At 38.4% G+C, this 24,000-nt stretch overlaps 1 protein-coding gene across 1 annotated transcript; it reads left to right on the top strand.

Moving 5' to 3' along the window:
• Window positions 1-1,020: 1,020 nt before the first annotated feature.
• On the top strand, window positions 1,021-21,926 carry LOC140145362 (medium-chain acyl-CoA ligase ACSF2, mitochondrial-like; the record flags this gene model as incomplete). The annotated part of the gene is made up of 13 exons (XM_072167112.1): window positions 1,021-1,191; window positions 1,570-1,698; window positions 2,599-2,711; window positions 5,867-5,914; window positions 6,283-6,400; window positions 7,617-7,762; window positions 9,036-9,250; window positions 10,103-10,173; window positions 11,401-11,502; window positions 12,019-12,167; window positions 17,131-17,185; window positions 17,836-17,922; window positions 21,855-21,926. Coding segments are annotated over exons 1-13 (1,476 nt in total), but the record flags the coding sequence as incomplete, so codon positions are not given.
• Window positions 21,927-24,000: the final 2,074 nt, after the last annotated feature.

Below are 24,000 nucleotides of genomic sequence, written 5' to 3'. Positions count from 1 at the left end.
ACGATCAAGAAACCTGTAAGTATTGTCTGTTTGTGAAAATTAACATCTTAGCTAGTTAGCCAATTGTGAGATTGCTATTCGCCAATAATATGACAGTGCAGTACCAAGCCTCTGACCATGCTGACAGCAAATTTGCATCCTGGTATAGGCCTACAGTGGCGTAGGGGTTGTGGCGCCCATAGCTCAGGATACATAATGGCGCCCCATTCTTGAAACAATTATTAGGACTGCGCTGAAATACCATTTGTATTAAAATTATTTTGGTTTAAGAAGTTCAGTGAATTTTGGTCTTTCAAATGAGTATATTTGTGCAGTTGTGCTGAAATGCGCGCGAAAATAGACTTTTATCACTTGGAGGGGATGCAGAATCGATGCTGAATTGGTCAATTCTGCACCCCCTGAGGTGGCGCCAAGGGCTCGTGCCCCTCTCTGCCTCCGTCGCTACGCCACTGCTGGTATAGGCCTACGGCCTACACCACGTAATTTCACTGAGTCCTGATATGAGATTTGGTCCCATTCAGCATGTTCAGTCCATATGAATAGAATGAGTTAGTACGTAAGTCAAAAGTAGTAACGCTCGGGACTGAGGGAGAAAGGCATTGCACAGTGTTTTTAATAATTTGTTATAGAATTTGTATTATATTGAGAATTAAAAAAAATTAAATTTATTTGATATCAGAAGGACATTCCTCATATTCATAATGTAGGTCCCACAAAAATACTGTGCAAAGGTGGTGGGTGACCGAGCCCTTAAACCCTATCACTCGGACCACCCTTCCATGCTCAGGGTTTTGGCCAAAAGTCACTGAGACAAATTTCGCCCATACTCAAATGATTGATCGATCGATTTATTTATTGATTTATCTATTGATTGACCGATTGATTGAAAAAATGTGTTGAAGAAAGTTGATGGGAAACTCCGGCTTTTAATAATTCCAGTTGTGGTTTTGTCTTGCCGTGTCTATATCCTTGAATATGAAACAAATACATTTTTTTCATTCCAATCACTTCAGTGTCACAATGTCGCAGAACCTAACAAAAAGTTATATTCATGTGCCTGTGAAAATACCGTTTTCGGGTAAGAGCGTTGGGCAGATATTCAACGAAGTGGCTAATCAGAACCCGGACAAAGAGATGTATGTATTTTATGCAGATAAAGAACGGAAAACATTCAGACAAATGCAAGATGAAGTAAGTATATAATGTTCATTTATTCTAATAAAAAATGTATATAAATAATTAAATGAGCTAGTCTCTTAGACAAAGGTGTCACTTCTTATTATTTCCATTACCCGTCTTCCACACGCGATAATTCATTGACCCTTTCTCTGCAGGCACTTGGAATGCCCTGCCAGAAGAGTGAGGTTAATATTGCCATCAAACTTAGGCGCTATCCCGTCAGCGTTATATAAATAGATATCTGCTGTCATTGACATGAAAAAAATATTGAAATTGTTTATATTGGGTGACAAGGACCAGCATGATCATATTAGCAATTACTGTGATGAGGCACCAGACTGTATTTTCAAAGTAAACCATTGTTTATACTCGATATTCTGTTTATAACAGAGTCAGCAGTTTGCCGGGGGTTTGCTAAAATTGGGTTTGAAGAAAGGAGATACACTAGGAGTTTGGGGTGGAAACCATTACGAGTGGCTACTGGCATACTTAGCCTCATTGCAAATTGGTGTCATCACGGTGAGTAGGTATATGTGGGGGTTTGGTGGTGTGTGGATGTGTGGGGGGGTGTGCATGCATGTTGTGGGGTGCTGTAGTTGGTGGTTGTAGGGGTGGGCTTGTGTGTTGGTGCGTGGGGGTTTGCGGGCTGGGTTCGGGCGTGAGTGCGTATGGTAATAGCACATGCTCAAGGGGGGAAGAACGTATATCTGTGATAGTAGAAGTAGTAAGCCTACACATGATTGGACAAACTGTTATCAAACGTAATCAATTTCTGACCTTAAAAGCTTTTAATTTAACCATAGATCGTCAAAAACGTCAAAATAAAACCAGCCGTTGTTCCCGCCGGAAAGATGCATAAAGGCCGGCATAATTATTATAGTCCAACATTTTTCCGTTGCGGAAACGTTGTATTTCGGTTCTCCGCAACGATTTTTGCATCCGCTGAGATTTTCGGCTCTAATTTTTCCCCAAATTATTAAGGGCCACACATTTCGTCAATTATATCTTTAGTTATAAATATCTGGAACGAAATTCCTCTTTTTTTCTCTCCTTAAGGTTCATATGAGGATAGACTTTCCGTTGAGTGTTCAGCAAGAAGCTATTCAAAAGGTAGGCGTAGCGTGCATGGCACAAATAGATAACAAATCGCACGTACACAAAATATTCCGGCAAAATGTCGAAAATGATTTCAACTGAATCTAAGAATGTGCTTAACTAATAACTGAAGACAAATAAAAAATGTAGTCACGGATACATACAGACTTTACTCCCACAACCATAATGCACTCCCATCACCTAGCATGCCTATTACAGGAACATAGAAGAAGACATACAAACAAACAGACAGACAAATCAAGAACAACCATCAAAATAATAATCGTCATCATGTTATGAAATTCCATTGCTCCTTCTTTCTAGCTCGGAATGAAAGTCGTCGTTTTGATGAGATCGCCGTCTGATATGTGTGACAGAGCCAGCCAAATTATACCAGAATTACTGACAAATTCTGCCGATAATCTCAATTGCCAAATGTAAGATTAAAGAGTAAACCTCATCTTTCCCTCTTCCTCCTCCTCCTTCTACTTCTCCTCCGCCTCCTTCTCCTCCTCCTCAATCATTCTTCTAATTTCCCCTCCCAAGGCCCTTCATCTTCCATCAATTCCCTACTTTGTAATGTAGAACAAGTGAACTCGAAAGCTTATTTATATTGCAGTCGGTAAAGGCGGGGGTAAAGGACTCCCGGGGGGCACTCCAACTTTGGAGGTGACGCGTATGTAGGGCTGTTAAGACCCCCTTTTCAGCGTCGCTGTCACCCAAAGACCCATATTTCTTTACGAACACATGCTCTGTCACCCGAAGACCCCCTATTTTCCATTTGATCTGTCACCCAAAGACCCTTACACGTTCAATTTGAACAGCAACTTTCATTTATCACTGATTTTGTTACTTATTTTGAAACAAATTTGAAGCCATTTAGAACTAGAAATTTAATTTTCGAGGTTTCTGTGGCGCAGTTTCGGCTCTCACCCAAAGATTTAAAAAAAAAGGTAATTTTCTCACCCAATGACCCCATATGTTTTACATTTTGCTCTCACCGAATGCCAAAAATCATGCTCTCACCCAATGACCCCACCCCATATTTTTTACATTTTGCTCTCACCGAATGCCCCTTAGTGCGAAAGTGCCAGCCCTACACCTATATTAATTTCATATTGAAGCCCCCCCCCCGGGAAAGGACTCCAGGAAATCGCCATCCGGAGGAACAAATGTGATCAACATACCGTACTCTTTTTTATGACAATAATCGGGGTGTTTCTAATGGAGAACAAGTGAGCTCGAAATTTTATTGCAGTCGGTAAAGGACGCTAGGAAATCGCCATCCAGATGAACAAATAAAGATAATAAAAATGCATTTGTAGGATTGTAGAAATTAAACTTGATTAGATTTTTTAATTGTCAAATCCAAAAATACTCACTAGTTTTAGACTTTCGCCATCTTGGCTGATGGCTTCTTCAGCATGTTCAGAATGACCATTGGGATCCACTTTTCCCGCGGGATTGGCCTCTGCTTCCGGCGATTTTCGCATCCCTCGGTGGCTTAGTTCTTATTAGTGGATCGTGTACATGGTCTACAGAGTAACCCCCGATGTCCCTGTTGATTGTTTCGTCCCTCCGCCTCCTAATCCAAATTGCTTTTCTGATCAGTCTTGGTTGTTGGTTTCCGTCTTTCTCGAGTAACTTAGGCTCCTCCCAATTGATAACATGGTTCTCGATTGCGATATGGTCAGTTATGGCGGATTTATTTACTTCTGAGGTTGACATTGTTCTATTTTTTCTGGTGTATTTTCTGTTTGAGACTTTTTCCGCATCTTTCTGTTGTTACTCCAAACGGACGGCCTGTCTCGCCAATGTATGACTTGTCGCACCCTTTTTAACCAATCTCGTAGACAACCCCACTGGTCTTAATGGTATCGACTTTGGGTATTTTGAGTATATTATGCGGTTTCATGGCGACGGATAGTTTGTGCTTACGAAAACGTCTCTGTAGTTTTTCCGATCATGAACCTTCCACGAATGGAATTACCACCATGCTCTTAGTTTCTGTCTCCTGAGTGGTGTTCTTTTGCTCTTTGCTCTTTGTTGTTTCGCCTTATCAAATGCCCACTTTGGATAACTGCAATTGGTGACTGCCTTTTTGATTCTACTCTCTTCTTCCTCCTTATCCTTGTCTTCCTTCACAATGGAATGCATTCTGTCGAGCAATGTTCATATGACGCCGATCTTTTGATGAAGTGGATGTTGTGAATCGAAATTTAAGTATTGATCCATATGAATTTTTTCTGTAGACCAGGGGCTTTACAGTTCCATCTTCCTTTCTCACAATCAACGTATCTAAGAACAGGATCTTGCCCTTGCACTCTTCCTCATAGGTAAACTTTATGTTACCTGTGGTGTCTACGGTATTCAAGTGCTCCGTCAGTTGTTCTGTACTGCCTTTCTAAATCATTTCCAGAACATCGTCGACGTAACGTCGCCATAGCCGGCTTTACATTCTAACGGTGCGGTGACGATGGCCTTCTTCTCCAACATGTCCAACCACTCCATCCACTCCAACCACTCCATCCTTCTTCTTTGATCCACTAAGGAGAACTAAGCCACCGAGGGATGCGAAAATCGCCTCGCCGGAAGCAGCGGCCAATCCCGCGGGAAAAGTGGATCCCAATGGTCAAAAACTAGTCTAAAACTAGTGAGTATTTTTGGATTTGACAATCAAAAAATCTAATCAAAGATATATTTTGTTTAATGCGATCAACATACTCTTTTTGATGATAATGAATCGGGTTTTTCTTTCATACTGACGAGTCCATATAACTATCAACCGTGCGTTATACTGATCATAGAGGGTGACAGTATGATTCGTGTTTTTAAAATGTAAAGCTGTAACGCCATTTGTGCCATTGTCGTTACCCGCGCTACGCGAATCGCACTTCAAGGATTTAAGAAATAAAGGGTAATGCATGATCCTTTACACGAAAATAATGTGTCCGAGGCAGTAAAAACGTAAACCCATTATTTAAACGTTTTTACTGCCGAGGACACATTATTTGCGTGTAAAGGATAATGCTGCACCCTTTATTTCTATTCTATTACCACAAAATAGTGTGTTTTAAAGAGAAAATATCAACTTTTTTGCCCAAATATTTCAAGTTGTTTACCTCAAGGTGGAGCGCATACGCGTAGCCAAAGCGTATGCACATTCCAATAACACAACCTAACATTCCATTCTCCCCTATAAGCAGGTATGCACATACAATAACACCCCTGACATTCCATTCTCCCCTACATAAACAGGTGTGCTGTGAGCTCTGCTGTGCGCTGTGATGATAGAAGAACATAAAGTTCGTTGCCCTTGACACTTTATCGCTAATTAATGGTCTGTCACGTGACGCGTTTCAACAAATCACAGTGCGCGATTTTGAATAATGGGTCGTGGGGGTAATAGAATAAATATTAAGGATGGTTTGTGTATGCTGAATCTCGACGAGCGTGATGATATATCGGTTCGAACGCGTATGTATACATGCAATTTATTTGAGTATATTGCGTAATAGACCTACTGGCAGGTCACTGTTTTTTCGTAAGGTAAAATTCTATTCTGTATATTCTATTGTTATCTAATCTCTAGAACGCCAAACTTGAAGTATGTTATAAACGCAGGTACCAATCCATGCAAGTGAGTAAGCTAACGTTTTTTTCATTCTGTTTAAACCCCCCCCCCCCAAAAAAAACAACAACCCCAAAACATGATTCGCTTTAAACAGGGCTACAGTAAATCACTGAAATGTAATTGGCGACGTTTTGACGATGCGGCGCATTTTTTGCTCAACAAACTGAGGTAACTAACATTATCGCTTCGTTTGTTACAACGACAAAAGTCGTTGAACTAACAGACCTAAACTGGCCCTATTAAGGCCAAGCGCTAATATATACAAGTAAAGTGAACGATCAACGATCGTTGAGTGATATCAGAATACGGTAATCATGATGAATTATTGCATGCCATTTCACTTATATTATCTGTCTTGTTTTGGTAATTTTAAGAGGGATGATTGCATTGACGGATTTCATGGAAATGGGCAAAGGATTTGACAAAAGTACAGTGACGAAAGCTATAGACCAAGTTGATGTTGATGATCCTATTGGTGTTATATTCACTTCGGTAAGAAGTTAAGAGATAATATCCCGGGAATAATACTTTCTCAAAGAACTTGAACCACCGGCCTTTCCTTGGCAATACAACCGGCATGACCTACAATCAACAAAAAAAGTCTTGGAACGCTTGCGTGTAAATAACGGAAAACTGTCACCCCCTCTCCCCTGTGCAATGTTGAGAAATACCAAAGTCTTCAGCGGTTTCCCAATGTGTTCCAACATTGATTGATGGGGAGAGGGAAGGGTAAATCATTGTTGTAGATGTCATGCTTGTTCCCAGGCAAAATATACGTCATTTCCATGATCATATGAGATTCTGCACGGAATTTCGACAGAGTGTACCAAGCGTTCCAAGGACTTTTTTCGTAGATTGTAGAACTGCCTCAGTTCCTCGGATCACTCGAGCCCGCCAGTCCACGGAGGTTGGTGACTGGAGTGCAATTGCCAGGGAGGGCCTGGGTGGTAATCAGGGAGGGTCTGGTGGGGATTTGAGTGGGGACCTGGGTGGTGATCAAAGGGGAAATTACACATGGGTGCAAGAAGAATACTCGGCAGCGGGCCCAACCGAGCAACCAAGTACCTGCTTCCTCGTCTATCATATATATTTGCATCGGTGCTCGGTTTGACGGACTGCCGAAGGTTGGCGTACTTCTTGGCGGACTAATCGTTAACGGAGCCTCCAATTCGCAAGTCATTTATCACGCACTAATCATGCCAATGGCCACTAATGGCAAACCATTATTTTTTAATCAACAGGGTTCAACTGGATTTCCCAAAGGTGTGATCCATACACACTTATCATTGCTTCGGACCGTTGAGGGTTTCTCGCGCCGGGTTGAGGAAGGTGCAGACGGGATTCCCATACAATTTGTAAGTATATTTATAGGAATACACGCATAACTGATATTGTATCGCAGCGGAGGAATATTGGGGGTGGTAACCCCTCTCCGGGAAGACAAGTGATCCAGTGGCATAGCCTTTTTCAGAGGGGTGGGTGAAAAGCAAGTGCAAACTTTGAAGGTTGCAACTTTGAAGGGGGCGAAATTTGGCAAAAATGGGCAAAATTGGGCTACAAAATACACACACAAAAAAGCCAAATATCGTGGCGGTCAGCATCATACATCAGGGGGAGGGATAGAAGGGGCAAGATGTCCTACAGGACGCAGCTCCACCCCTTGCCCCCACACCACATATCTTAACCATGTTAAAATACACATCTTTAGTCATGTAGGTATGCCCTGATCATGTCGTTTGGAGGTATAGGTGCACAGATGGGAGCAGTAATGCCCATGATTAAAGGCGGTACTACTATCATTGTGGGTCCTACGTATGATGCACAACTGTTGGCAAATGTTATCCAGGATGAAAGGTAAAGACACGTTCTTATATTTAAAGAGGAGTTTTGTTTACAACAGCGGGCAAAAGTCGCATTTAAGTGACGAAGATCATAATTATTAGCCCCCCCAAAAAAAAATCCAATAGCAGGTCTGAAATGTTCAATGGGCAGTGCGGTCTTTTATTTTTCATTTTTGAATACCAAAACAATTGCATTGCGCAATTTAGAAAAAGTATATTACACGAAGGAAAAGTACACGATTTGTATCCTTTTAACAGTAAGAAAATAAACAGAAAAATTCCCCAATGTTCACCAAAAATATCCATGCAGGCAGAATTTTAAGTTCAAATTGAGCTGAATTGTCAGCATTTTCTTCTTTTCTTTTCATTTTATTTCTCATTCTTTTTTGAAGGGGAGGTGATTGGATTTGTTAATTGAGTGGTGGCAGGCTCTGATTTTAAAACAGCGCCGGCTGTCGAATGTAGGACGGTGACGGCTGTCGACTGAAAGAACATGAAATTAAAAATTACAAAAACAAACAAATCGATAACGTCGCCCTCTATAATCAGTATAATACGAAAGGAACGGTTTCTAGTTATCTGGGATACGTCATTACGATTATTATAGAGTTACCGGATCCACCATGCTCATTCATCATTTGAACGACATTTTGAATTTGCCAAACTTCGATGACTATGATTTTTCATCTTTTCAAGCTTGTAAGTACAGGGTGTAACCCCCCCAAAAAAAAAGCAGAACCCACATTGCGCTCTCTTTTTTCCCTATTTCAGAGAAGTTATATATTTTGGTATCAGAAACCTGTAATCGTTAGCTTTAATAAACCAAAAAAAATATTTCAATCGGCTCACAACTTTTGAAGATATGCTCCGTTTATGAAATGTATACCCGTTTTTCACTCTGTCGAAGGAGGAGGTTAATTTAGTTACTTCAAAGATTAAAAAGGAGTACAGGTATCAGACATAAATATCAAACATTCGTCAATGATAACTTTATACAATAACTTTATTTAGGGAATGGACATTACCGGTGGGCTTAGGGGCTATGGATTTGTTAAGTCGATTAATTTGTGGGTAAAATAGATGTGGGATGGGACTTCTTTTGCTATACTTGCAGTTACTTATTTTGTCTTGTATTGGTTATTTATGCCTCTTTGTTTTATTATGTTTCTTACTTTCTTATTTTGCTGTTTCTTGCTTTCAATTTATTTGCAACGTAAGTCATTCTCTTTTGGGTGTAAAAGGTAGCCCTTAAAAGTAATGTTTGGGTTGTATTGGTTCTTCTGAAGTGAGTTTACAGTTCTCTGCCCTCTACCCGGTTGCCTCCTTGGCGAAATCCAGGTTTCAGCTCTGATCCTAATTGCATCAATTGCGTTGTGTACCATCCTTGTGCGCCGGATATTTGCGGATGCAGCAGCAATACGTTTGGGAAGATCTTGGAGCCTATATAGCTGGTGGTTAGACGTCGCTTTGGACTTTGCCCCCAAAGAAGAAATCAAGAGGTGTAAGGTCTAGTGATCTTGCAGCATGACGCATCCCAACCAATAAATCGGGTATATTTCTTTAAAAGGGCATATCTTCAAAAGTTGAGACAGTCGAATGCTCTGCGTGCTAGCCATGCGCTTCAATGAAAAAAGTTCCAAGTTTTGAAATAATTTCTCAAAATATCAAGAGCTATCTTAAGAACAACTGAATCAATACTAAGCTTGTTTGTACTCATTTTAATGCATTTTTCATGCTGATTCCAAATATGGTAATGAAAATTTACATTTCTGAAATTTTGAATTTTAAATTATTTTTGAAACTTGTCGTCTGCAGTCGACACCCGCGTGAAGAGAGTTAATAAGGGTGGTGCAATAATTATGTGTACCCCGGGGTGAATTATAGGGGGGCAAAGATTTTTGGCAGGCCAAAAGGGGGGCAAGCATTTTTGGCAGGTCGAAAGGGGGTCAAGCGATTTTTGGCAGGTCGAAAGGGGGGGCAAGCAATTTTTGGCACAGATATTTTGGGCATTGTTTCTATATTACGCCCTAAAAGGCGTAGGAAAACGTTACGAACACGTTCAAATATGCAAAATTTCCTGCTCGCTGCGCTCGCATTATATGTTAAGACAATTTAAGGTTTTAAATTTGGGTTCCCTAAAATCTTGCATGTGTAAGGGGGGGGCAAAGATTTTTTGGCACGTCAAGGGGGGAGCAAAGCTTTTTTGGCACGTCGAAAGGGGGGGCAAAGGTTTTTTGGCATGGCCAAAGGGGGGGGGCAAGCGATTTTTGGCAGACCATTATGAGAATTCACCCCCGGGGGTACACATAATTATTGCACCACCCCTAAATATTTCGATGCCTTTCATCTACAGGTATGTCAGGTGGTAGCATCATTCCCTATTCATTACGTCAAAGAGCCTCAAAGATCACTAAACATATATTGGTATGTATAATTCCCGCCCCAAAAACTTACAGAGCACCATCTATATACCCACAATGGTTTTAAGGTTGCTATATCGGCTCAAAGTATGATAAGTCAAATTCCGTCTGTTTGTTGGCTTGTTTACCTAGGTGTGTCCGTAAGGGACACACCATTGGGTCCATGGGTCCAAACCTATGCAAAAAAACAGGAAAAAAAGGAAAGAAAAAAAAAGAAGAAAAAAACCCTGACCCCCCCCCACCCCCACACACACAAAAAAAAAACAGGCTATCTATATGCATAGTCTATTACAAACATGCTTAAAAGAATAGAAATAAGTAAACTAAAGTCACAGGCCTATCAAATACAGTGGCGGTATCAAGGAATGGTGCATTTGCCCATGAAATTCTATTAAATGTACAAACATTTTGAAGCATTTTTCTGATCGGATTGAACATTTGCACCATAGTGGTTTCTACATTGCTGAAATATGCATGTACTTTTATACTTATCCATCGAAAGTTGTGTGTTTGGCCTTCTAGCGGGGGCACCTGAAATTGATATCGGGCGGGACATTTAATTGCTGCGATGCGTGGATGTCTAATCAGGATACTACAAGTGTACTGAAATCTATGTATCTATGTATATGTATGTATAAATTCCCGACTTTGGGACACCGCAGGGACACCTCAGTATTACCGACTGGCTGTTGATAACCGGATTCGTGTGTAATAAAGGTCCAAATCTTTAAGGAAAAATACACAGGGTCCACTTTTTTAATGAAAAAGGCCTAAACAGAATAAAAGAGCCCATTTAAAGGGACCGACAGTCCGCTTTTAAAGCCTATGCTAACCGATATTCAAAAAATATTCACCTTTTGGAACCCCTCCTTATTTTTATCATGTCTACGGGCCTGACATTATACAATTTTGAAATTGCGCAAAACTTATGAAAGGTATAGGCCCTCTCGTCTTTTTCCAATGAACAACAAAAAGAACACATATGCATGGTACCGCGTATCATTAACTTATGTGGCCCAAACACGATCAAAATATTGATCAATAATATTGGGGACCCTATGCTGGATACAAAATGTACCATTGTGCGTGTTCAATGGTAGATTTTGTATCCACTCTTGTATTAAGGGTCTTTGATATTGATCAATAAGATTGAACGTGTATGGACCGCATTAAACAATTATTGTCTTTTTTTTTCACTTGTTTCACAATATTTTTGATTACGTACGTGTAGCTAGGATATGGTGCTACAGAGGGTTTTGCAGCCATGCAATCGTCCACAGATCCTATTGAAATTCTACATAGCACTGGATATGTTCCTGCGGATGGTTCGGAGGTAAATTAAGGACATCCGCATTATTTGTTTGTTTGAGGCCTTGTATGATTGTTTAATGTTTTCACAATAGCAAAACAGTAGGCCTATTATTCATTAAGGCCTCAGTTACCCACCCTTGCACATTATTTTTGTGGGACCTGAGAGCATCTTAGACAAAACAAATTGCATTCTGCATACGAAGAATGTCCTCTGATATAAAATAATTTTGATTTTTATACAAATTTGATGATAAATTATTAAAAATTCACAACTGGGAGGAAAAGCCGACCATCATATGAAAATTTTTGAACTTTCGCATTGAATATTTGCATGAAGTTTCATAAAAGACCTAAATTTCGAATTATATAGGTTTTACTGATGTTCATTTTGTCGATTACGATCACATAAAGTGGCCATAATTATCTGTACATTGTCCGTTAAAAGAAGAAGTTAAAAGTTTCTCGGTAAGAAAAAATAAATAAAAAACAACCATTGTTTTTAATAATAATAGACCTAATCATAACATTCCATAAATAGGTGAAGATTATTGGCGATGATGGCCAGATCCTACCAATCAATGAGATTGGAGAAATCTGCGCCAGAAGTCGGTCTTTATTTTTATATTACTGGGGAGAAGAAGAGAAGACAAAAGCAGCAAAGAAACCGAATGGATGGTACCACACAGGGTAAGATGAATAGCATACGATTTATATTAATGTGCCTCTTCGAGCTCTTAATATGGTCAAAATGTCAACCTTTTTACGGGTCCCTCAATATTTTTCAAAATTCTTTTTTTTTACACGATAATGTTGAACTTTATAAAACCAACATACCCTGCAATTAGGTGCTGTAGTTTTGTCAAAATCCGAGATTTTGAGTAAAACACAGGAACCGTCGTTTTATTATTACGATGGAATTATTAGTCGAACGCATACACGATGTTCATAACACAGTACGTACATGGCGTGTGGGACGGTGATCTACACAACAAAGGATCGTACCATAACACGACCGAAGTAGTGATAAATATTAGCGACATCGGCGCTGGTAGTAAATTCCAATTTTCTTTGATTTGCCTTAGTTGTTCGGCTCAAAAATAAAAGGGGATATATATCTAAGGCTAGCTTCAGACTCCGTATTGTACGTACAATATTGTATGTACAATACTTTTCGTGACGTCAAAAAGTATTACACGTGCAATAAATATACGTGCCACGACGAGTTGAATCAGATTAAATAACGCGCTATAAGGGTCGGTTCATAGTGAATATTCGAAGGCGAATATTCGTTGTCGAATACTTTTGTGACGTCAAAATATATACGGCAACGAATAAAATATGATGACACGCCGAGTTGAATCGGATTAAATATCGCGCAACTGATAGCGAGATACTATTGATTTATATGAAAGGCTCGAGGTCACCTGAATATCGTTCGACGAACGAAGATTTCAAAAATCCCCAATGAAAATTAACCTGCACAGTTGTGCAAAATACGCCTGGATAGTTCAAAAATGGCTGATAACGAACTGGAAGAAAACGTTATTAGTGCGGTACAAGCGTATCCATTTTATATGACATAAAAGTAAGGGACTATATAAAGACGTCCAGAAAAATGAAAATGCGTGGCAGGCAATAGCATTACAATGCTGTAGTGATGGTAAGTTATGTTTTATGCAAATAATATGATATTTAGGCTTACAAACATAACCTACAAATGTACAAGTGAACGGTTCATTGTTTGCTAAATCCAAGCGAGATCACCCGAAAATCTATGCAAGAGAAATTTCTACTGCTGCTGATGAAAAATCCTAGAATGCGTTTTGAATTTTTTTCTGCACTTTACCAGCAGGCTAGTAATAAATTCATAAAAAATAAAAATAAAATAAACATTTAGGGCGAATGTTTTTACTCACTGCTCATCTGATCCACTTTCCCAGGAATATCGATACTCCTTAGTTTTTTCCCTGACTTTCCAGACATAATTATGAGTAAAAATCAAAATTAATGTTTACAAAACGATCAAATAATATATACATTCCTTTGCATTTTGTATATTAATATTAATAATGTACAAACATTAAAAAAGGGGGCCTAAGAATATGTCTATTTTTAATCATATACTAATTCCGCCATGCCCAAACATATTTATATATGAAATCGTGTAAAAACTGACCCCTTGTAAATCTATGGAACCCCTAATTCCAATCAAAAATAAAAACAACTTTGTTATCAAATACACTATGACTATACATTGTATTACAGGAATTTAATAGATGGTGCATTTTAATAAATAAATAGATTAACACGGGTAATGGACGAGAAATATTTGGCAATACCGGATTTACCACATAGGCAGTGAATAAAGAAATTAATAAAAATAAATATAAATTAAATGAGAAAATGAAAGCAAGGACATTTGGTGAAGTATTGTTTTAGAATGCGAAGGAGTCCTACATGTTATCCTGGCCCAGGACACTGATTAATGTAAATTCGACCCATAGTTATTTTATCTACTTTTGCCAGCATTCAACCTGTTCAATGTGATTTATGCCTATTTTAAATAAAATTCCGAAATCTGAAGTATCAACGTTGTATCGTGCACAAATTATGATCCGAGACTATTTCATTTGACACGGTTGTATGGATTTCAAAAGATCGGTCCTAGAATAGATATCGATTAGAGAATTACAGCAAGAGACTTTGAGGATGCCGTAATCCTCTTGACCATCAACCAATCAGATAGACATATTTCAGAAATATATTCGTAGAGTTGAAACTTGTTCAACTCTGGAAATATATATTTCAAGTAATCTCGTTTCACATTTAGCAGCACTTTTGTTTGCAATAAAGTCACGAAGGGGCGGTAATGCTAATATACGATTTCAGTCAAATATTGGTTCAAATATACGACCTCGGTCAACTATTTGGCTATTCTTTGCCCAAAATTATGAAATGTATATCAGTAACAACTCTTAGGGGGGTTTTCGAGTAATTTTAACGAAACAATTTTGGACTTGACACTTAACTGTGGTGTTCTAGGGGAATTAAAATATCACAATTAACATGTTTAATTCAAAATCGTTGTCCTACAAGCACCGGTTAAATGGCTCGATTCACATTAGGTATAAGTTGGGACATTATCAGATTGCGTGAACATTACCAATACAAACAATAAGGCTGAAAAACAAAAAGCCAGTATGTCATTTCAAAAAGAAAGAAAAAAGGCGGATATTACTTTTTTAAAACTCAACGCATTACTATTAATAGGCCTATAATTATAATTATAATGTTATACTTGATTAGATAACAATTAGCCATGTGTTTGATAATTACAGAAAATCAAATATGCAAAATTGCTTCTCAAAGCAAATTAAATTACCTGGAATATGATTGTGTGGTGTTAAAGTATGCAGTTTGAAGTGAATTGTAAACAAAATGTGAAAAAAGAAATGGACCTCTTGCATTATATGACCACTGGGGGTCACTTATATTCAATTTGCTCCTCATGATCATCCTCCACCCCGCAAATTATGCTAATTATACACCAATTATTCAAATGTTTATACTATTTATTATGCTTACTGTATTGGTCTCATCACAAGCTTTAGTTTGACACCAAATTTAACTACATAGGCTGTAGGCCTCCCCGGGGTAGGCCTATATTATGAACCCCAAAATGTTACATCTCCACTTAAAACGCATGGCCACTTATTGACTTATTTACTTATCTATTTCTTTATTAACTTATTAATTAATTTATTCATTTTTATTTTACAGACATTAAATAATGACAGTAGTTCAATATTGAGTTTACCTATTATTGTATTGACTACGTTAAAGAAATTCTCTAAATTTTGCTTACCTAGGTCAACGGGCAATACTTGTTAACAGTCGGGCGATATCGATTAGAGAATTACAGCAAGAGGCTTTGAGGATGCCGTAATCCTCTTGACCATCAACCAATCAGAGAGACATATTTCAGAAATATATTCGTAGGGTTGAAACTCTTTCAACTCTGAAATATATATTTCAAGTAATCTCGTTTCACACTTTGGCTTGCAATAAAGCCACGAAGGGCGGTAATGTTAATATACGATTTCAGTCAAATATTGGTGCAAATATACGATTTCGGTCAACTATTTGGCTATCCTTTGCCCAAAATTATGAAATGTTTATTAGTAACAACAACTCTTAGGAGGGTTTTCGAGTAATTTTAGCGAAATAATGAGGTTAAATAAAAGAAAACCCACTTACAATTTTGGACACTTAACTGTGGTGTTCTAGGGGAATTAAAATATCACAATTAACATGTTTAATTCAAAATCGTTGTCCTACAAGCACATGTTCAGATTGTGTGAACATTACAAATACAAACAATAAGGTTGAAAAATAAATAAAAAAATATTTTAAAATGATTTTAAAAGATCGTCTATTTTGTAGCTTTATGATACTGAATAGGCCAAATATCTGCCTCTGACGAAAAAAAATGTTTTCCATGCTGATTTGTTTTTGTAACAAGTACCGTATGTCATTTCAAAAAGAAAGAAAAAAAAGGCGGATATTACTTTTAAAAAACTCAACGCATTACTATTAATACGCCTATAATTAATGAATGAAAAAAGTATAGAAGGCGTTGCATCCGGTTCTGATGAGGGGAGGGGCACAAGCCGTTTTCGGCAGTTTTCCTATGGGATTTTCTAATATTCCGTGCCCCTAACGCTACGGTTACTGCATTAACACGTTTATGGATGTATTGTGATGATCATAAGTAGGCCTATCATAACATGCCTCAACGATATCAATATGTAAAAAGGTGTTGCAAATTCATAACACAGCGTGTTATAATGTAACGAATGCTATGCCAAAACTTTAAAAATTAACAAAAATATCAGTATCAATAAAATCAGAACCAGAATAAATACAAAGGCCTACAAATAATACTTTTCAACTTTCTAAATCAATATATGACTAAATATCAGTATAAATGAATCTCTAAATCAATTAATCAATCAGTTATCAATCAATCAATCAATCAATCAATCAATCAATCAATCAATCAATCAATCAATAAATAAATAAATAAATAAATAAATAAATAAATAAATAAATAAATAAATAAATAAATAGGCCTAAATAGATAAATCTATAAATAAATAAATAAGATCTGAATGTGCCATTTATATTATTATTACAATTTTAATATTATTAATATTAATATTAGTATTAATACGACGTATTACTAACTTTAAAAAGGTGCCCATTGATTATATAATTCAAGTAGGCCTACAGTTGAATCATGGTAGGTATTATGATACCTACCATGGTTGAATACAAGAAGACATTAAAAGATGTTCATCATTCCGTGCACTCACTAAATTTAGAACTCTTAGAAATTTGGCAACTCCGTATCAATTAAGCAACCTATGATTGTAGCAAAATATATATTTTCCCGGTACATACTATTTATTGCACGTGTAATACTTTTTGACGTCACGAAAAGTATTGTACATACAATATTGTACGTACAATACGGAGTCTGAAGCGCGCTTAATAGTAAAAGCGAACAGAAATGTTCTATCTATTTTGTATGAAAATGTTATGGCTTTAAGTCAAATTCTGTATAATGTTTGTTCATTTCCATTTTTAGGGACCTGGGAACGTTAGATGAAAATGGGTATCTTCGAGTTGTTGGAAGAAAATCGGTAATGAATATTTTGAGTACAATTGCACCCCAAATTTTACCTTCATTTCGTTTAAATGTTTTTGTACTTGTCGGCATCTTGATGCCGACTTTAGCTACCCTTTTCGTGTTACATGGGCGACATCTGCGCTGGTAGTAAATTCCAATTTTCTCTGCTTTACCTCATTTGTTCGGCTCAGAATTAAAGGGGACACATATGACAGGAAAAACTAACATTTTATGGAAAAGATTAAAACTCATCTATTTTTTTACGGAAATTTTACAATATGGCATTATTAAGGGCGTACTACACCCCTGGCCAATTGTGGGCATATTTTTGCATTTTTCTCAAAAATTATAGCGCATTGGTGACAAGTAAGATATGTATATTATAGGGGCAAGGACTACAACTACTGCATTGAAAATTCAGCAACTCAAGGCAAGTAGTTATTGATTTATTGATCAAATATTGGTTTTCCTCATTTTTGACTGTAACTCCACAACTGTTGTCTGTGTTGAAATAAAATTTCCAGTGCAGTAGTTCTAGTCCTTGCCCCTACAATATACATATCTTACTTGTCACCAATGCGCTATAATTTTTGAGAAAAATGCAAAAATAGGCACAAAATTGGGCAGGGGTGTAGTACCCCCTTAAGTCTTTTCTTTATGCAGGAACGCATCATCAAAGAAGGAATAAACATAGCGCCTGGTAACTTGGAGAAAGTCTTTGACGAACATCCCGCAGTCAGTAATGTCATGGTAAGAAGTTGTATACTGATGAACAATCACGTACATAACTATAAACTGTCCTTTGTATTGCTTAATTTCTGTGCGCTCCAATCTTCACTTTTAAACTGCATTTTTCTGAATGTGTTGATTGTTAGTCCGATACTCCTGCGACGATATGGACATGCTATCTTACCTACTCCATTCGATAGTCTGCATTGTGCGTTTTCTCTTTAAATTGCAAATCTTGTGCAAAAGGTTTTATCATACGGTTGTAAATTCAATGAACTATGACTTTGCTAAAGAGCGCTTACAAATTGATATGTGTCCAAAATTTCACCTACAGTTTAAACTGTTTTGTCGAAATCTGTTTAATTAGGTTGTGGGCGTTCCTGATGAACGGACATCTGAAGAGGTTTGCGCCTGTATTAGGTAAAAGACGTTAAAAATGGCTTCATCATATTTATTATATATACATCATACATATAGCCTACGTAAACCTACGAAATAAAATCCACGATTTATTTTTAATTCTTCCCTGATCATTTATGTAGGATTTAATATTTCTAACATCTTTATGCCTGTATCATTAATAAATGATTTTGGTGTTTACAATTTTGATCATTTAAATTTCACATTTGGACTTTTTCTGAGATTGATTTGTTATCAAAATTCATATGTAGACTTATATAATTTTCCAGTTGATTTTTCAACAAAGATTTCATTTGTATTTTGGAAATATTTGGGATTTGAATTTTGGAATCAAAAGTATGCTTGGCCTTTGACAAAATTTGGAATGTTCATGAATTAATTAATCCATATCATTGTGGACTTAAGGTTATACGATGTATTGTTGGTCGAAGAAGCAACGAAAATGTAGTTCACAGCATCTTGCAAATGTGAGCTTTAGCAAAAATTGCATTGCTCAATTCATAGCGTGTAGAAGAATTCAAATCATCACAGAGATACTTTTGTAGGTCCTGTGGCGCTTGAGTTATGCTGTAAAGAGGGCATAAAAACCACAAAAAACCTCGAAAATCGAATTTCTAGTTCGAAATGGCTTCAAATTTCTTTATTTTTTCAAAATAAGTAACAAAATCAGTGATAAATGAAAGTTGCTGTTCAAATTGAACTTGTAAGGGTCTTTGGGTGACAGATCAAATGGAAAAATAGGGGTCTTCGGGTGACAGAGCGCGGAGCGAGCATGTGCTCGTAAAAAATATGGGGTCTTTGGGTGACAGCGATGCTGAAAAAGGGGTCTTAACAGCCCTACATACGCGTCACCTCCAAAGTTGGAGTGCCCCCCCCCCGTGTCTGCGTGGTCAAAACCAAACGGTGTCTCTTCAGAGCCACACCAGGCTGAGTCAACCGAGGAAGGGCTAAAACGTGGTTAAATTACTATGCATGATCCTACGCTAGCTTGACTTCCTCGCATCCAAGCCTGTTCCCCAGAGCCCAAGTTAGCGTTATCCATCCGACACCACGTGGAGGTTTGGGTTGAGTTGCCCGCGAGCAAATACTTTGCCAGCTCTACGGGCCTTGTCGGACACCCTATTGGTTTTATACATATGGACCAATTTATAGCGTCACACGTCATTGCATTCAGTCACAATGGTTAATTGTGAAAGAAAAGAGGCCGTTTTAAAAGTTGCACCTGAGTCCATAGCAGTCAGGTTTTCTTTAACAAACACATGAATAGACCTGGCCTACTGTATTGTTTGAGAGCTGCCTACTATGGACTCAGATGCAACTTTTAACACTGTTTAAAACGGTCTTTTTTTACCTAATGAACGCAATGACGTGTGACGCTATAATTTGGTCCATATGTGTAAAACAAATACGGCTACCCATACCTTTTTACACATTTGCATTTGGTCAAATACTTTTCGATTTATTTTAAAAAGTATTTAGGGGGAACTTATAAGTTATTGATTCAGATAATGAAAATGAACATTTTTTGGCTGCTTCGACCAATAATACCTCGTATACCCTTAATCCGTTTTTCATAACAAAGTGTATTGAGGGGATCATTGTGATTTAAATTGGATCATTATCATAAAGATTATTATTATTATTATTATTATTATTATTATTATTATTATGCCTATTATTATTGAATAAATTACTTGTAAAATATATACACTGGTCCGCCTGATTGTTTTCCCTCATCATGCAGTTATTGTTAACTACATGTATGTACACAAGACAGGGGCACTCACAATAGGCAATTGAACCCTACTGGTAGCGCTGTGTTGTAGCTATAGGAGATGAACTAGTTAGCATCATATATGAAAAAGTATAAAAACTATGATGATGTTAGTACTTTCTCTATGTTTCAATTACTTATTCTTTTTAAAATATCTGAATTTTCAACCCGGTACAAGCTTTAATAACGGGGGACCATACATTTGTATGAGAAAGAAATATACCATCTATATCCCGTGTTATTCCAATGCACATTTTGCTTCACCGGGCCGCCCTGGCTTGGTCGGATTTGCAAGAAATTGTCACGAACCCGTAATAGGTACAAATTTAGTACTTTCTGTCAATCAAGTATGGTTTATTCTCTACATGTCAATCTTTAAATCATTAGCATAGTCCTTATAATAACGGTGGACCGCCTTGATGAGTAAATGACAGCAAACCAGTGAAAAATACCCCAAAACTCAGTCAGTGGAGCTCCGCCCGTACATTATCAATTGGATTAGCCGATCGTAGCGGACAATTCGGTCGCTCATTGGATTAATATTATCACGTGGTAATAAATTTGCGTTGGACAATTGATTACTATAATGGTTTAGTACTGCATATCTCGGTTTAATCTTCACTAAGCGGGTTTATGGCTGGAAAGGTCACGCTGAATTTGCCGTGGACATTAAGTGCACTATGTAATGTCTTTACTGAGCAATAATTAGGTTTGTTATTGCACTTCAGTTGGGAGGGACATTATTATAGGCCTACTTGTAATATTTTTGGGTTGTTTTTATTTTTGTTTTATTTTCTTTCTAATTTGTCTTTTTCAAAGACTTCATCCTTCCGCCAAAGTTACCTCAGATGAGTTGAAGGAATTTTGCAGAGGCAAGGTGGGTCAGAGATAGAAAAAAAGATATAGCTCGAAAAATATACCAAAACAAAATATAAACACTAAAAACGGGAAATATCCGCATGCTTTGAGTCTACAGTTATTATGTACTAGATTTCGCGGTTCTCGGGTCGGGCGCTTCTCGTGATAGGCCTATTTCTAATTACCCAAACCCGTTACCAATATACCTGCCCTGACTTTTTAAACTACTCTGAAATGCGTCTCTCAACGATCAAGACCCAACTTGACACAACTTAATCAACTCTGTTTTATAGGTGTGATGTTTACTTCGGTAGTTCGGTAGGCCTACCCATAATCTGGAAACCCATCATTCGCCTCTTCCAAGCCCTGCCCTGTTACCACATTTAGAGAAACCGAAATTAGTATCTGGACGTGGATATAGGCCGTTACTAAAGTAATGAAATCAATCGCGAGAAACGTGAACGCAAAAACGGTTATAGGCCTTACCATAACGGATAATTTTTATGTTAACCATTCTGGAGGATTCCGGAAATAGTCATGTTCTGCTGAAATAGGCCTATATGCACGTGTTTGGTGTGTGCACGTGTTCGGTATTGAAATATGTGTTGAAAATAGGGCCTATAATTATTGGTCCGATGAGATGCACCTGTTAGTCACACTGTAATGCTTTTCCGATCCGCGCACTGTACTCCGCGCACACTCCCGTTGATACTCCGCGATAGCGCACCGCGAGCACGCGATAGTGCACCGCGTGAACGCGAACCGCGCGGACGCGAACGCGATATCGCGCGGACGGACGGACGGACGGACGGACACTCTGTAAATAGTATTAAGATTAAGATGACCAATATGGCGTTATGATAATTATTATTTTTTAATGTAATCATTATTTTGTTTTTAGGTGTCCGATTTTCTTGTTCCAAAGTACATAATCTTCGTGGAGGATGCCTTTCCAACAACGGAGACGGGTAAAGTAAGTAAATTTTACTCAAAATACGTTTATATGTTTGTTTGTTGAAAATGTCGCTCCGTGCGGAGACGCCACCCGGCGGTCGCCGGGGACAGTGGCGTAGCTAGGGGTGGAGGCGCCCGGGGCCAAGGATACATAATGGCGCCTCTCTCCCCAATTCTTGAAACAATTATGCGCGGAACGCGCAAAAAATAGCACAAATACCACTAAGTAATTTTGGTTATAATGAAGTTCAGTGCATTTCGGTCTTTAATTGATCTTTTAAATGAGTATTGCGAGTGAAGCGCGCGAAAAGTTTTACTTTCATCGCTTGGAGGGGGCGCAGAATCGGTGCTGAATTGATAAAGTCGGCGCCCACCTCAATGTGGCGCCCAGGGCACGTGCCCCCTCTGCCACCATCCCCCGTCGCTACGCCAATGGCCGGGGGAGATCAACACGGTTAATTCAGTACCAGTCGATTTATTCAAGTTCTGATATTTGGTTGGAGCAGACGAATTGAACTGGTTGCATTATGATCGTATCAGGCTAGCGGCACTCTGTACAAATTGCCTATACCGATTCCGAAGACAAAAAAAACCTGTGGCACAATCGCATCCCCTGCTTTGTACATGTTTCCCAGGTCACGGTATGTCTACGTGACAAACACTCAGGGTCAGAGAACAGCGCAATCTGTCTGCTGCCAAGAGCCGTAATATATTTCTATTAGTCACCTTTTTGTACCGTTCGCAGAGCGTGACGTCTGCACAACAACAGCGTAATGGCATAATGGCTCCGCCCAATGAACTACATACATCCAATAACATCGCCTTTTCGTAGCTACGTCACATTTAGCTCATTCATATCATTACATATTCATAATCACCTTTCAGGTTTTGTGGCGTGGCGAACAGACTCTTATACAGGTATCGAGCTCACGCTGTCCTCACTTGAGCGATCGATGTAGCGCCTCTCTTAATTATGTACTCTCAGATCGTATCAGACAAACATTATATAGGCCTTCAAACTGGAGCACATTAATTTGACCAAAAATTATCATTCATATCTATTCGTATGTTTCTTTCAGTTTGCCAGAAGGAAGATAGCTGAACAGGCTAAAACAATACTTGGATTGTAGGACAATATGAGGAGGGAACCGCGCACATTTATACCTATGACCAGTCCCGTAGCCCCTGCAAAAAATCTACTATCAAGAAATTTTTTATTATGTACCCAACTAATCCAAGAAGTAAACATAATTTTTCACCAGGTTCGCCGTCGCAAATAATAAAGGAGACAAGTAGAAAAGTGATCCCGCCTGGGAATCGAACCCAGGACCTCAGGTTTCCGAGACCTGCGCCTTAACCACTGCGGGGAGGAGATAAGTTTAAGCGATCGCTTATGGGTTCAAATTTCAACCAGCCTAATCATGAAGCTCCCGTGGCCCAGTGGTTAAGGCGCAGGTCTCGTAAATCTGAGGTCCTGGGTTCGATTTCCAGGCGGAATCACTTTTCTACTTGTCTCCTTTATCATTTGCGACGGCGAACCTGGTGAAAAATTATGTTTATTTATATATTTCCCGTCGATCATGCCACTGTTTTTTCCATGTAATCCAAGAAGGTCCAAAACTATAAAGAGCTTAAGGGGTCTGTCAAAGTTTGACCAAATTTTGCCAAAAAGGGAGGAGGTCTCCATGTTTACTGTGAATTTCTGCCTATAGACGAATCCAACGAGCCAAGTCATAGTCAGGATTTGGTCGGCCATTCTTGGGTCCCCGGCGCACCAAGCTGGTGTTGTGAATGCCCAATTGGGTGGATTAAAGCCGCTTAAAATCATTATTATATTGTATTGTGTTGCAAACTTTCATAATTCTTTTGTCTACGTGTAACACGGATGATGGAATGCAGTTTAAACTTCCCGCAAGGACGCATCATTTCACATTTCAGGTGAGATATACTCAGCGGGGACCCAGCCAATGGCTGCCACCGAGGTGTAGGAATACGTGAAATTGGATTCGTCTATACTATATACTAAAAATATTGATCACGGGTACAACATTGATCATGTTGATGGTAAATATCAAAAGCCAAACTCTCTAGTT

This window comes from Amphiura filiformis, unplaced genomic scaffold (genome assembly GCF_039555335.1).
Source record: "Amphiura filiformis unplaced genomic scaffold, Afil_fr2py scaffold_235, whole genome shotgun sequence".
Lineage (NCBI taxonomy): Eukaryota > Metazoa > Echinodermata > Ophiuroidea > Amphilepidida > Amphiuridae > Amphiura > Amphiura filiformis.
This window is presented reverse-complemented; position numbering and strand designations above follow the sequence as displayed.